Genomic DNA, 15,154 nt, shown 5'->3' on the forward strand with positions numbered 1-15,154 from the left:
TTAAAAAAAAAAAAAAAATACGGTAACAGAACTTTCTCATATTCCAAGAGAGCCACCATTTATCAATCATTCAACAAAAGTCCAGCTTTGAGTATTTCCCTTAAAATTAGAAATATATAAGAAATCTAAGAACATTATTGTGTTCAGAACATTTTGGACTTCAGTGGTATTAAAACAGTTTGTAGAAACGTCTCAGGATATAAAAATGTGTGGTGTCTTGAAATCTTACCTTAATTAATTAATTAATTAATTAATAACTTTTAATCTAAAGGAAATCTCATCTCTCATGTACCCCTATCCGGAGATTAGTTTCATGCCTGTGACATATTCTGTCAGTGATGTCCATTGTTTTCTGTGACAAATGTAAGTTTTCGTAGTAGAATTTTTTGCTCCACATAATCAGAGGCTTTAATATGAGTCATGAATTAGACCTGTAAGTTCATGTTTAGCTGTGCCAGAATCTCATTTATGAGATCCTGTATTGATTTGTCTATTCCTTTACAATAGTCAAAATAACAAGGGGATGATGTGAGATGGGGCTCACCCATTTAGCTAAGACTGCGTGAGGAGAAGCAGATAGATGCCCCTTTTAGGTTTCTGGAATATCTTGCCTGAGTGGGCGAAAGGAAGAGAGAAAACACTGCCAAAAGATTTTGAGGTAGAGTGTGAGGGAGTTTTAAACAACAACGACAATGTAGTCTGGGGTGTAGTGCAGTGATCAAGTGCACTGACAGTCAATTCATGGACTCAGGTTCAATTATTGCTGCTCACTTTTCCCTCACAGTGTAAAACTATTAATTATAAAATTTAAATATATTTAAACAGTTAAATTTATATGCATAAAATTAATGTACTCAATTTAGTTATCACCATTTAAATTTAATTAATTAATGTATTTAAACAAGAATTGTTTTAAATTATGCATTTCTGACAGTGGTTTCAACTATCCTTCAGTAGTAATGTTCTGTTGTGGTCATATCTCCTCTCTCTCCTTCTTCTTTTTTCTATTAATCCATTCAGAGGACAAGGAGCTATTTCAAATCGCCTGTAGTCGGTCCCTACTACTCCTGTTTTGTAACATTTTCTAATGGTCTCTAGAGTTGTGAATAGCGTCTCACAACGTGTCTGTGATTATTTCCCATGAAAATTTTTTATTTAATTGGAAAAAGGAGACCCAACAAGAATTTTCTACCAATGATGTGGTAGATGAAAATGTCATAACTATAACTTTTGATGAAGATTTTAAAAATAATTCACCACTGCTCTTCTTTACACTTCTTTAATTTATAAAGGTATGATCACCGACAATCCTCCTGCATATGTGGTTCCTGTAGCAATAGCTGTAGGTCAAGCAATTGTGGAGGAAATTATTCAAATTATGAATGATAATTTCATAATAAATAATGAAGGTTTGATACTACAGTGTAACCCATATTTTACGTTTTCATGCAGTCCAGTAGAAAATACAAAGCTGAGGGAAATGCAGAATCGAGGAAAATTTTAAAACCCACATAATATGACCAAAAACACATGTAATTGGCATATATGATTAAAAATCTCAATTGGTTCTATAAAATCTGTCTAATTGAAGGAAATTGAATATACAGTACAATGTTTATGCAGTAATTTGTGGTAATGATTTTCGTCAGTTCTTATAAAATAACAGTTGTGTAACAGACGTAAAAACACATCAAAAAATTGAAATTGGTATATGGGTAAAAGATAATCAAGCTATTTTCTGACATGCTATGACCACAAATTATACATTCAAAGAATGTGCTTTTGACAGATCAACTTAGAATTGAGATAAACCTCAGTAGGAAGAAGTGTAAAATTGGGGAATTACGTAGAATTGCAAAAAATGTAAAACTGGAGAACATAAAATCAAACCTGATGAACAAAATCTTTATGAAGAGTTGTGTGAATTCTCTCTCTCTCTCTCTCTCTCCCTCTCTTTGCTCACACACATTTTTACTATATGCAGTACTATTTTATCTCTAACAGGTTCCTTCTTCATGTACCGCCGTGAATGACAATGATTATGAACCTAACAAATATTCTTCTTGCACTTTGATGTCTTTGGCTGCCAAGAAGACAGTAATCAATTTTGCTGATGCTCACCCATAATGGAAGTTCCCGTCATTAAAATAACTATTCCATCTCATAGAAAAACAAAACATTATCTTCAAATTTGAAGGATAGAAACAGAGCAAAGTGGCACTAGAAATGACAAAATTGCTTTCACCTGCTCTGAAACATGGGGGAGGCCAATGACATGAGGAATAAAAAAGGGGGAAAAATCATGGCAGCAACAGGAATCGAATTCAAGCTGGCAAACTGACAGTTGGTGTGCTTGACAGCTGCGCGATGCCACTGACTTGATTGTTGTTGCTCAAAAAATCTCTAAAATCTTTAGAGTGTGTTTCCTCTTTTCCTAGTGCCCACTCTGGCAAGATATTTTAGGAACGTGAAAGGGGAATTTACATGCTTCTGTTCACACAGTTTGAGCCAAATCAGTGAGACCAGCCACATGCACTCCTCTTGTAAAAAACAAGTAACAAGTATTGCTCAGTTAAATGAGTCAGTACTCTTTCATAGACCACTTTCTCAAATGCTTTTCAGAAGTCTGGAATGAGCAAAAAAAGGTGTGTAATGAGTGGTAGTTTGCTTATCTCCAGTTTTATAGATAGATGTTACTACAACAGATTAATATGTAAGAAACTGAATTATTGATTGATTGCAAAGATAATTTTAGGGTGATGTTATCAAGTCAGCATCATATTTTTAATATTATGCTAACAATGTAAGAAAAGATAGGTTGCTACTTACCGTAAAGAAAGCATGTCAAGTTGTAGACAGGCATAATTAAAAGACACTCACATGTAGCTTTCAGCCACAGCCTTCGTTAGCCTGAGATGCTGGCATTGGCAGTCATGTGTGTGTGAGGTGTGCTTGCTTGTGTGTGTGTGTGTGTGTGTGTGTGTGTGTGTGTGTGTGTGTGTGTGTGTGTGTGTGTTTACTTATGAAGGCTGTGGCCGAAAGCTACATGTGAGTGTCTTTTAATCATGCCTGTCTGTAACTTGATGTGTCTTCTTTACCGTAAGTAACAGTTTGTCTTTTCCGACATTGTTGATATTCCTACCTGGAATTTCTGTTGTTTAATATTATGCTAGAGACACCATTATAGACAGCAGAATGACTATGTTTTAGGGATCTGATGAACTTCATAATCTCCTTAGAGGTTATATTTTTTCAAACAAATGTCTGATGATGGAGTGCACAGTGCCTACACAAATAAATTGAATATATCTTTATTTTATTTATTAGTGGATGCAACATTCTTCCCACTTGAGAAAGTAATAATTGAATTTGGTGGCTAACCATCTAAAAGTGTCAGCATTTCTGCAGCTCTATTTTCCGGTGGCTCTGTTTAATTTAAATCACAGCTTTTGTTTGTTTCTTATATGTCCTGAATACTTTAAGTGCCTAAAGCACTAGGAATATGTTTAAGAAACAGTTACATTTTCCATCTACCTAAATTTCTCCACAGCATTCTTTTTGCAATTTCTCTCCAAATGCCATGACTGTGTAATTATTTCTGGTACTGTGATATAATTCTTTTCTTCTGTGATTTATACTTTACTAGTCAATATATTTTATTGCTAACATTTGACCATTATGGTCAGCTTAACTGTTGACTTTTGCTTTTACAGCTAAATCATTGCAGGTTATTGGGTCTAAATGCAAATTGCCAATGGTTGTTGCACTATGTCCTTCAGTTTTTATAGTGAATTTTACTGTGACACATAAAATCATAGCTGGACATTAACAAGGCCAGATGTTCTTCATCAGTACTATCTGACAGAAGATAAACATTATTAAAATGTCCACAAACAATGATTTTCCTGTTAAGTTTGCATAACCATATTAAAACTGTTTCTAGGTGTTTTATGAAGTTTAAAATATTCCTTCTGGTGGCCTGCAAACTTCCAGTACTATGAGATTATGTATTCTGTGATGTTCTGTTGTTGCACAGCACTCAAAAAACTGTTGAACACAATATTCATTAACCTGAAGGGGCTGCGACTTATCTCCAGGTTTTGCATATGTAACTACTCCATCTTTCTGCTTACTGGTTGTACAGTAGTATGATATTATCTTGTATCCATCAAGATTAACCTGACAAGGGAAACTCCAAGTAGGTATGTCAACAATATTAGGAAAGGGATAGATTGTTACTTACTGTAAAGATGACCCATTGAGCTACAAACAGGCACAATGAAAAGACTTACATATTATAGCTTTCGGCCAAAGCCTTCTTGAGTGTGCGCATGCCACACGCAAACACACACACACACACACACACACACACACAAGTAAATCCAAGCCCAACTTTTGCTCCAGTTGGAGCTGCCGGTGATAGCAGTCATGTGTGCATGATGTTTTTTTCTTTTCTGAGGAAGACTTTGGCTGAGAGGTATAATGTGTAACAGTCTTTTTGTTGTGCCTGTCTGCAACTCAGTTGGCCATCTTTACAGTAAGTAGCAATCTCTACTTTTCCTAATATTGTCAAGATTAATCTGTTCAGATTCATTGATTTCCATGTGATGTTCTGTATGCACAACAAATCATGTGGCATGCCCTTCCTCTTTTAATTTCCCTGTGTGTATGAGAAGTTCATCCTTTATGTTAAGGAGGATTTTGGTGTTTTGTTGGAAGACACTGAATGCATTGTCTGTGATATTCATGATTTTGTCCAAGTTGCAGACCCCAAAAAAGGCTTGAGGACACATTCACATCACTGGAATAGAAGTCCTTCACTGAAACTGGATCCACAGATGCAATTAATGTTTCAAATGATTTAATACAACCTGCAGGTGTCATTTCTTTTTCTCTGTTCATTCAATGATTGCACAATATCCGTAGTTCCATGGCTAGTTTACACACAGTGCAATCATAATGTTATGTGAAATAGTTTCAGTCTTATAAATCGCAACCTGCTCAAATTTTAGGGTGCTAGTGATATAAATTTTGTGACAACTGTGACACTTGCTCACATAATGACAATGACAGTGAACACCATTTAAATATACACAGGTGCAGAGACTTGTGTAGCATAAGTACCATTGATGAATGTTTCTAAATGAAGTGCTATTAATCCTAGTACATTTTAAGATGTGAATTGTTATTATGTTTAACTTTTAAGTCATTGCCAATACATTTAATGTATGTTGATTCATTATAGGAGGTCTGCTCAGAAAATTTTGGAACATTCAAAATTTCATGCCAATGGTGTATTGGAGCTAAATGCAGTTGGCATCCCTGCACATGCCTGTGTTTAATGTGTAATTGCCAGAAGCTTCATTGTTGTTTGTCTGTTACTTATTCTTCAGTGCTGCATTGAGTAGAATATTGTGTCCCACAATTTCCGAATTTCGGGACGGCAGAGTTAGAGGAGCAATGCTGCTGCATTAAATTTTGCGTGAAACTCAAGAAAACCTTTACAGAGACACACCCAATGATGCAGAAAGCCTATGGTGATGATTGCTTGAGGGGGGTAGGACATCAAACGGGCCGACTTGGAGCAGAAGTGGCACCACAGGCCATTTAATTTCCACTTTTACAAATCAATTCATAAAACTTCTGTCAGCATGACCAGGAAGGATTCAGGATTCACACTCATAGCAGTGATTGATAAAAAGTCTGCTCAGCATGTGGCGGCAGGAGAGCACAGATGTGACCATTTGTACGGCAAAAGATAATTTTCAAACAATCAGCAGTCTTTCTAGATTTATATTTTATACAAAACTGCTAGTCTTTAGACCATAAAAATCATAAGAAAATTACCATATATTTTGCAGTCTTGTGCAGTCACTGTCTGATGATACTTCCTTTAACATGAGTTGTGGAGATGGAATTAAGCAAAGGCAACGTAAAGAAATGACTTTGAAGCTTATTGAAGAACACATTTCTTCAGTTTGCTCCACTTACATATTGGTAAGAATTTAAAATAATAGTAATATCTAAAAATTACCTCAAACCACTTTTATTGCTTATCTAATGCCATTCTCCTCTTCTGTTTATTTAGGAAAGAGAAGTGTTTGTGAATGACCTCAGTGTGTGCTATGGTGTCTTAACCTCTCTTGTTGCACTCTACAATGAACCAGCAGTAGATAAAAATAATGTGACACAGAGACTTGTAACAAATGGGTATATCTCTTATTTACCCATGTTGATAATAATTGCCAATAAAAGGTATTGTAGACATTATTTTATAGTTCTGTTACAAGGAAAGAGACTACATTCTTGTATGAAAATATGTCATAGCTTAAATGTCATTTTCTATTGTCAAATACTCTTTAATGAAGTAGCTGTCATTCATATATGTTCACCGTAATTGGATTTCTGTTCTTTCATCTCTCTCATCTTTCTTTAGTAACTGATTTGTCCAAGGCTCGCATGCTTGTGCTGTGTGTGTGTGTGTGTGTGTGTGTGTGTGTGTGTGTGTGTGTGTGTGTGTGTGTGTGCGTGCATGCATAGTTGTGTGTGTGAGAGAGAGATAAGCCGGGGTGGACGAGGGGTATGTTTTGAAAAAATCTTCATTTCACATGTACGTAGTCTGGGAGTCATTTGCATACAGAATATTGATGTACTGCATCTTCTTTACATCTATACTCTGCAAACCACAGTGAATTGTATTCTTCCCATTTAATGAATGACTGCTTAAATAACTCTGTGCATGCTGTAATTAGTCTTATCTTGTCTTGTGGCCCCTTACTGGAGGGATACATAGGCATTGTATTATTTTCCTAGGCTCCTGACTGCATATTAATTCATATATGGTTCATGTTCCAAAGACATATTGATTCATTAAACTTTGTAAATAGGCTTTCACATAAAGTTTGTGTCTGTTTTCAAGTATTTGCCTATTCAGGTTTCTCAGAATCACTATGACACTCTCCACTTAACAAGTGTTGCACTGATGATTTGGAGAATATGATAACAGTTGAGGAATTAAGGTTTTTGTGAAGAAAGCAAGTATTGGGCAAAATTCCTCAGATATTTGGAAATAAAGAGTGAAATGTGACTGAATATATCAGCTACTTGATAAGTAGTTGGTGTTTTAGTTGGTTTCTGGTGTTTCACCAATAACTATAATTCATGAAAATGCATACATAGTCCAAAATTATCTCCAAACTTCTTTGCCTCACAAATCCATGTGTCAGTTATTTATATTTTGGGTAGACCCTCTTCATTTATTATATCAGTTCTTACAAATACACCAACTTCAAATGTGCTATCAAAAGCTTTCTCTTGATAGTCCATAGTACAGGATAAGTAACAGGTATGTCTCTCTGAACCCACAATTGGTGATATCCCTTTCTAAACTGTAATTAAGTTCTTTGCTTGTGCTTATTCCAATCAGTTCTCCTCATTAAGTGACAACCTTTTTTTTCCCCCAAAATCTCCGTGTGTATTGGTAACCCACGATGGTATTTCCATAGTTAAAATATCCTCAAAACTGGTTTCAAAGTCTGTTTGAAGGACATTTAAATGTTGAAAGTAGGTTGAAATGTCATCATCCTTGCAGTTTGCCTCTGACAAATTGGGAAACTGGAAAATTTATGCTGTCCGATGTTTTGCTTCATTAGTTTAATTCTATCAAGAAAACCTGAAATGATGGACCTTGTTTTTCTCACATTTTAACTGAAAGTTAACCTCATTAAACTTAGTAAACAACTATGTTAAATGAGCAGTGTTTCATTTTCACTTGAGTAAATTTTCTTTTAAAATTGCATCTTTAGCATCCAAAAGCTTGTGGAAACATTAGTGTCGCAGGCTAGAAAAAACGAATCAGTCTTACCGCTTGACAGTTGATAGTGAGAGTCCAATTTGCTCTGGGACTTGAGTGTGTCTCATCATGTATTCTTTAATGTATCAAGTTTCTATAAAATAAAGTATATTGTTAACTCTATACCACTGTATTGTCTATCATTCGCTATCACTACATACTGGAGTTCCACATTTGTGGCCACCGACTACTGCAGTGCTCCATATTTTCTTGCTTTCCTACAGAGCTGGTTACCACGCAGTGATAAAGCAGCCATTATCGTACTCAGCCGCTACGCATTTCGCACACTGACAGTGAGTTTTGTACATGCTTGTTTTGCATGCCATGCTATGATGTAGAACATTCCTGTGCAATGCATCAAACTGTGTTCAAACCTGAAACAACGACACAACTGTGTAGTGTACAGATTGCCCAGTGCATCTAGTGTTTTGCTCTCCAGCAGTGCCCAAGAGTTGAATCATTTAGACATGGATTATATGATTGACATGTTTGTTGCTCAACAAAGCCGCATCCCACACTCTCCAAGGAACCTAAATTCAGGTATGGAGTGTCATTACAATACTGGATAGAGACACATTATCCAATTAGTTAGACAGCGTGCTCTTATCAATACTACTTGTTCAATCATGCCACACTCATATAGTAAACATTTTTGCGATTGTACCTTTCAACTAGTTGAACAGTGCTCAGACATGATTTTACACCCTGCTATTTTGTACAGATGACAATGTGTAACTGATGCCAACAACAATGGCAACCATGTTGCCTTGTCGCAGCCACCACTCGCCTCTCAATGGCAAAAACCCAAACTCACATGAATTCAGATGACCAATCATGACACCCTCATCACCATGCCATCCCCACCTAGCTGAGGTATTGTGACATCACTTGACAGTTGACGAAGCCAGTATCCCCTCCCCACTTGACAATTGGCTGTGACATCACGTCACCATCCAAACAATACTGAGACGACATGACTCGGCCTAATCACTGTTTCACAGGGGTGATAGTTCCCTACAGCAGCTGCCGAACAACCTGTCACATGGCAGATACCAATCTCTTGCCTTGTGCCACACACTTATGCTGGTTCCATCAGTGTTTTACTGTATCATTTGCCTGGAGAACAATGTTACTACATTGAACAAGATGTTCTAGCAGCATACCACGGTTCTACCGACATCTAGTGGGCAACTTCTTACACACAAGAAGCCATCTCCACGATATCTGTTCCCTCCTGAACAGTTGCGTGACTAGGTGATGGCATACAGTTTGCTGGTTTCAAACAAACCTCACTCACAATAAATGACAACTACTGTGCAATCTGCCATCCCAGTTACAGTTATGACTTCTCAACCTCATGACTCATACCCTATGATCTCTGCAAGAAATGGTCTGATCAAGCCTCACAGCAACAACATTTACGGTAGAGGTGGTCATGCGCATCAGCACTTCCACCCCTTGAGAAATGGTCTATCCGTGCCCTGCCTCGTGAGCAGCACCTGCGCAGAACAGCCTCACCCATGCCATGCCTGTACCTGTCCAGTACACCAACGCCCATGCCTAGCCAGTACCTGCACCCAGCACTGCCTGATGTGCTGTGACCATACCTCTGCAGCTTGTAGACCATGCTGTGGGTGCATACGCACCAGCCTCGTCTGGGCAGGTCTGACGCAGTCTGCAGCTGCCATCTGACACTGCCCCCTCCAGGGTTGAGGCAGTGCTTCCACCCTCCCGGTCATCACCTCCACACCATGCTCTGCACTGCTGGGAGGGGGGGAGCTTTTCTCTGTGGGAATGTCAGCATTGCTGGAAGGGAAAAATTACTCACAGTCTTGTCACTCACAGCTGAAGGTAGCAGCTAAGTTCGCTCTGGGACTCAAGTGTGTTATGTTGTGTATTCTTGTATGTATTGAGTTTCTATAAAATAAAATGTGTTATGCACTCCATACTACTGTGTCATCTATCATTCACTATCACTACATGCCAGAGTTCTACAAGTTAATACAGCCTCACAAAGTGAGAAAAATCTTATCACACATAGGTCCTGTGACAGCCAGCATACATCAGTGTAAAGGAGTAACCTATCAATGTTCTCATCATTTTCTTCACACAACTGCACAAATAACCTAGAATTCAGCATTTTGCTTCAAATTTTGTTTACTGCATTAATGACAAATTGGAGGGATAGATGCAGTCTATCACTCAGATATTTAGCAACTAAATGTACATTTTGTTGTAAATGACTTGTAAATTCACAATAGCATCCAAACGTGGCAGGTGCTCCATTTGCTGTCGCTGATATTATTCAGAACATTAAATATTTATTCACATGTAGTGTCTGTTGTCACAGATCTTGTGAAGAGCAGTTCTTTGTGGATTTCTTGATCAATAACAAAATGAATATACACCAATAATAATTCTTCATTACTAGGTAAAGTTGACTTGTCTAATTGTATGGAAGAATGGGTCATTTGCAGATAATTAACCAAGATGCTTTCAGCATTGTAACTGATTTTATGAATATGTCTTTGAACTATGTTGTTGTTCAGAGTAATTATTTTGAGTATATCATAAGCAGGTTTGTGTAGAACAGCTTTTAACACCTGTTCAACGGCTGGCAAAATTATCTATTCTCCAGTAGTGTGGAATTTTCTAGATTTGCTATAAGAGTGAGGTATTGTAAGATGCCCTCGTAACTATCATCTCTTTGTGATGCTGAAACGAACATACTGTCCATGTGGGTCTCTTTTAAAGTTTTTCTTTCAAGTATTTGAATGTATTTCAATTTTTACCTATTTTATGATCCTGTGCCTGGATTGTTTAACAGCGTAATTGCTTAATACTTTTTTTTGAACTGCCTAAATGGAATCCACTCTCATGGATCCCCATTTAATCTAATGCACTCGCAACTTTGTTTTTCACTGATATGGACCCCCTTGTGAGTTGGAGTAAACCCATAATGGTCGATATAGACCACTTTGGGAATCACTGGTCTAAAATAAGATCAAAGTTGGAGTTGCATTTGTTTTATCAGAGGTAAGCTGATGCAGTGATCCTTATTTTTAGTTTTGGAAACAATATCTTTAACATCTGAGTGAAAAGCACAAAACACTACAGTTTTTATTGGGTTTCTCATTCATTTGGTTGAAGATGACTATTTATGTTCTGTGACTGATGAGCCATGAAGAGGGTGATTCACATCAAAAAGAATTTGGGAGAAATGTTACCACCTGAATAGGTTTCGCACTGTCACCACCAAAAATTATACATTAAAAAACATAGAAATGAGATAACCTAAAATGGCTGTAATTATTTTGCATTCATAAATATTGTAGCAGAACTTCTTTATTTGTGCAGATATATTATAATTTGGTTATCTACTTCAGTGTGTATATGTAAAGTTAAATTTGTATCCTGTTTCAACATGCAACAACAATCTTGTTTTCCAACAGAAACCATACCTCACTAAAGAAAGTGTGTGGCTTGGTGTTAAGTGAACTCCTTGTGGACTTATCGTGTTCTGCACTTGATATTGCAAAATACTGGCCCGGTGGCTGCAATGCATTTAAAAGAGATCTTAGTGCAGGAATTTTAAGCCTTCCTCCAGGTACAAGACACTGGTATCAAATATTGAAAATGCAGGAGGTACCACAACATGTAAAGAATTGCATACTCATCTATTTTTACTTCCTGATTCTTTTAATAAGGTATGTTTCAGCTGTCACTGCTCATATATTATCCTGCTTGTTTCCAAAGTTTATTTGTGTAACTGACTTTTTTACACATTGTAAAGTATTTTACATGCAGTTTGGAAATTCTTGTTATAGGGCTGAAGATGTCAACATGGATTTGTCAGCACTCGTTGCATACCTTCTTCTGTTTCCTGACGGTCTTATCCTTCCTTTGCCGGTCTTAAAAGTTCTGTTCCTCGTATTTTCTGTAAGTGACACTTACCATTGAAATAGGAAGTATGAAAAAGTATTAGCTACTGTTCAGAAAAAAAAATGTAACCAGGAATGATACCCGAATCTAATTATTCTTAAAAAATGAGTCTGAAGTAAACAAGAAAGCACACTGTACATTGCAAAATGTAGGTGAGACTCATGATTTTACTCTCACAAGTATGTGTTTCTTAATAGCATTGCATTCCTCTCATTATGAACTAGTGACACACATTTACACATCACTGAGAAATATTTGTACAACTGGCAAATAATCACTACAGCGATACAGCACAAAAATATATCCAAGTCATGCGAAAAGGTACTGATGAAGGTTTTTAGAATCCTGCCTGGCAGAATGTAGGTACTTAAAGAGTAAACGGTACTACTCAATAAATAGCAGAATCAGAGTCGTTGACAGGCCCACAAAAAAATTATAAAACTTTGCTAACTGTTGGGAGAAATCAATTAACAGACCAGAGTACAAATACATGTGCATGCATCCACATACAAACACACCTGCCCACCTATAATGTGTGTCCAGCTAGCACAGTGTAGGTGCACAGTTGTATGTGTGTGTGTGTCTTTGTACTCTAACTCTTCAAAGAATTTCTTTGGAAAACTAGCAAAATATTGATTTCTTTTTATGTACCTATCGATGATTTATATCTGCTATTTGATGAGAGTCTCCTTCACTCTTAAAAAGTATTTACTCTCTGAAATTAAAAATTAATTGACAATAAAAAATAAAACAGACTTAGGTAGGAAGAACAACTCATCAAACACTTTTTATACTTTAGTGCCAAAAATCACACAGAAATTTCTAATATAAGTTAGTTTTGCTAAAACAATTTCTCCTCTTGAATTAATGTGAAAACATTTTTAAACTGTGAATGTAAAGTGGAGTTGTGATGTAGATTAATAATTTTAAAGCAGCTTTTAATATTCATAATTATATGAATATACTGAGAATTCTTTCCTGAAATGGCATTATTTGATATATATAACTGAGTATTATGCTTAAAATCATCTTAATACAAGTGTAATATTGTGCCAACAATTCAGCATCTTAGTTCTTTCCTTGTGTTTCTGAGAAATGAGCTTGTGACTAGGCAACTCGGCTAATAATGTTTTCTTTGTTTTCTGTGCTTCTTGATCTGTTGTAATCACCAGCTTTCAGCATAAATCATAGCTTTTTGCAGCAGTCTTGAGATTTTGGTCTTTGCTGTCATTATACTCATGTGCAAATACAAGCTCCTTAGTTCTATCATACTGTCTCCTTTTCCGTAAAACAGTTTTTCCTGTATGGTTTTGGAGCATGACTCCTATGATGAGGTGTGAACTGGGCTGCTGGTGTGTCAGGGTGTAATGTAGTTCTCCTGCCAAGTGAAGTCTGCAGTGGTGTTAGTGGCAGTTGTCAAATGGTAGTCCAACAGAGAAACATTCCATGTTAAGAAAGTACTTTATTCATAGCAGGCAGCAGCGGCAGCTACTGGTTCATGGGCCACAGACAGCAGTCATTCTGTTGGCCTACTTTCACAACTGTAACAAAAAGAACAATGAGGCATGCAGAGACAAACTGCACCTTCAGCATGGCTAATGACAATGGCGTATGCCAACTTTGAGCAATGGACAGCAGCAACATATGTTCACACAGGGCAATAGCCGGTGACGATGTGCCTGCTTGAACAGTGGTGGCTGGTTGGCTAGATGGTCCAGGCTCGAACACGTGGCTCACTGGGGAGGCAGTCATCAGCAAATGACAGTCACCTTCTGAGTGACCAAACCGTGTGAGGATGTCAAGTGGACTGTCTACAAACTTAGCTCAAGCAGAGGCCTGCAGCTATTGACAGAAAAATCAGACAGTGGTGGCTGGCTACTTCATCTTGCTCTGCAAGCGGACTTATTTTTTAGACTAGCAGCTGGTGTCAACTGCATAACTATGCGTACTGTTCAAACTGAGCACTGCTGACAATGTAAATTAGGTGATATATGTATATACATGAGCTGGCCTGTCTGGTGTTTTTTCAAATGGCAGCTCTCCTAGCCCATAAGTCACAACAGGATGGAGTGGCTGGGCACAACCATGTGAAACAGTGATTCATATGCCCTAATTTTCCTGTCTGGTCGGCTCCTCCAGAAGCTGTATTGTGCTGTAAGGTGCCACAACTTTGGCTTCCAGAGATGTTGGCTGGCAGCTTCTGCTTTGTCAGCATACTGAATATGTGTTCTTGCATACTACTTACATACTTTTGAGCCAGGCCCTTAGGTATTGAGCTGACATCCATTTCTCTCCTTATGACATTGTTCTAATGAATTAATCCATCTCTCTACTTACCCCTACCACTCCCTGCAGTCCCACCTTCTACATGCTTCCTAAAGTCCATAAACCCAACCACCCAGGACACCCCATTGTGGCCGGTTACTGTGCCCCCACTGAGAGAATCTCTGCTCTCATAGACCAACACCTTCAACCTATTACCCAGAACCTATCCTCCCATATAAAAGATACCAACCATTTCCTCCACTGACTCTCCACAGTTCCTGTCCCTTTACCTCCCGGTGCCCTGCTCATCACTATTGTTGCCACCTCCCTGTACACTAACATTCCTCATGCCCATGGCCTTACTGCTAATGAACACTACTTTTCCAGACGCCCTATGGATTCCAAACCAACAACCTCCTTCATAGTCCCCATGACCAACTATATCCTCACCCACAATTACTTCTCCTTTGAAGGCATTACCTACAAACAAATCCGGGGTACGGCTATGGGCACCCGCATGGCACCATCCTATGCCAACCTATTCATGGGCCATCTAGAGGAATCCTTACTGAAAACCCAGAATCCTAAACCCCTCACCTGGGACAGATTCATTGATGACATCTTTGCTATCTGGATTGAAGGTGAGGACACCCTATGCACAGTCCTCTAGAACCTCAACAACTTCTCCCCCATTTGCTTCACCTGGTCCTATTCAACCCAACAAGCCACCTTCCTAGATGTCGACTTCCACCTCAGAGATGGCTACATCAGTACCTCCGCCCATATCAAACCTACTAACCACCAGCAATACCTCCACTTCGACAGCTGCCACCCATTCCGTACTAAGAAGTCCCCTCCATCCTTCCATACAGCCTAGCCACCCATGGTCGTCGCATCTGCAGTGATGAGCAGTCTCTCTCAAAATATACCTGCGGTCTCACTGAAGCCTTCACTGACCATAATTATCCTCCCAACCTTGTACCTCCCGTGCCTTATCTTCCCAGTCTCCCACCACCTCCCAAAGTCCCACAATCCGGCCACGGAGGAGCATTCCCCTCGTAACTCAGTACCATCTGGGACTGAAACAATTGAATT

General features: G+C 38.2%; 1 protein-coding gene across 1 annotated transcript in view; it reads left to right on the forward strand.

Moving 5' to 3' along the window:
* The window catches only part of LOC126159431 (meiosis inhibitor protein 1-like), a 207,630-nt gene that overhangs the window by 86,340 nt on the left and 106,136 nt on the right, over positions 1–15,154 (forward strand). The window contains exons 3-6 of the mRNA XM_049916537.1: positions 5,862–5,997; positions 6,089–6,210; positions 11,305–11,559; positions 11,680–11,791. Of these exons, the coding sequence (XP_049772494.1) occupies positions 5,862–5,997; positions 6,089–6,210; positions 11,305–11,559; positions 11,680–11,791 (625 nt within the window). The remainder of the gene's footprint in view (positions 1–5,861; positions 5,998–6,088; positions 6,211–11,304; positions 11,560–11,679; positions 11,792–15,154) is intronic.

Source organism: Schistocerca cancellata, chromosome 2, assembly GCF_023864275.1.
Source record: "Schistocerca cancellata isolate TAMUIC-IGC-003103 chromosome 2, iqSchCanc2.1, whole genome shotgun sequence".
In the NCBI taxonomy this organism is placed as follows: domain Eukaryota; kingdom Metazoa; phylum Arthropoda; class Insecta; order Orthoptera; family Acrididae; genus Schistocerca; species Schistocerca cancellata.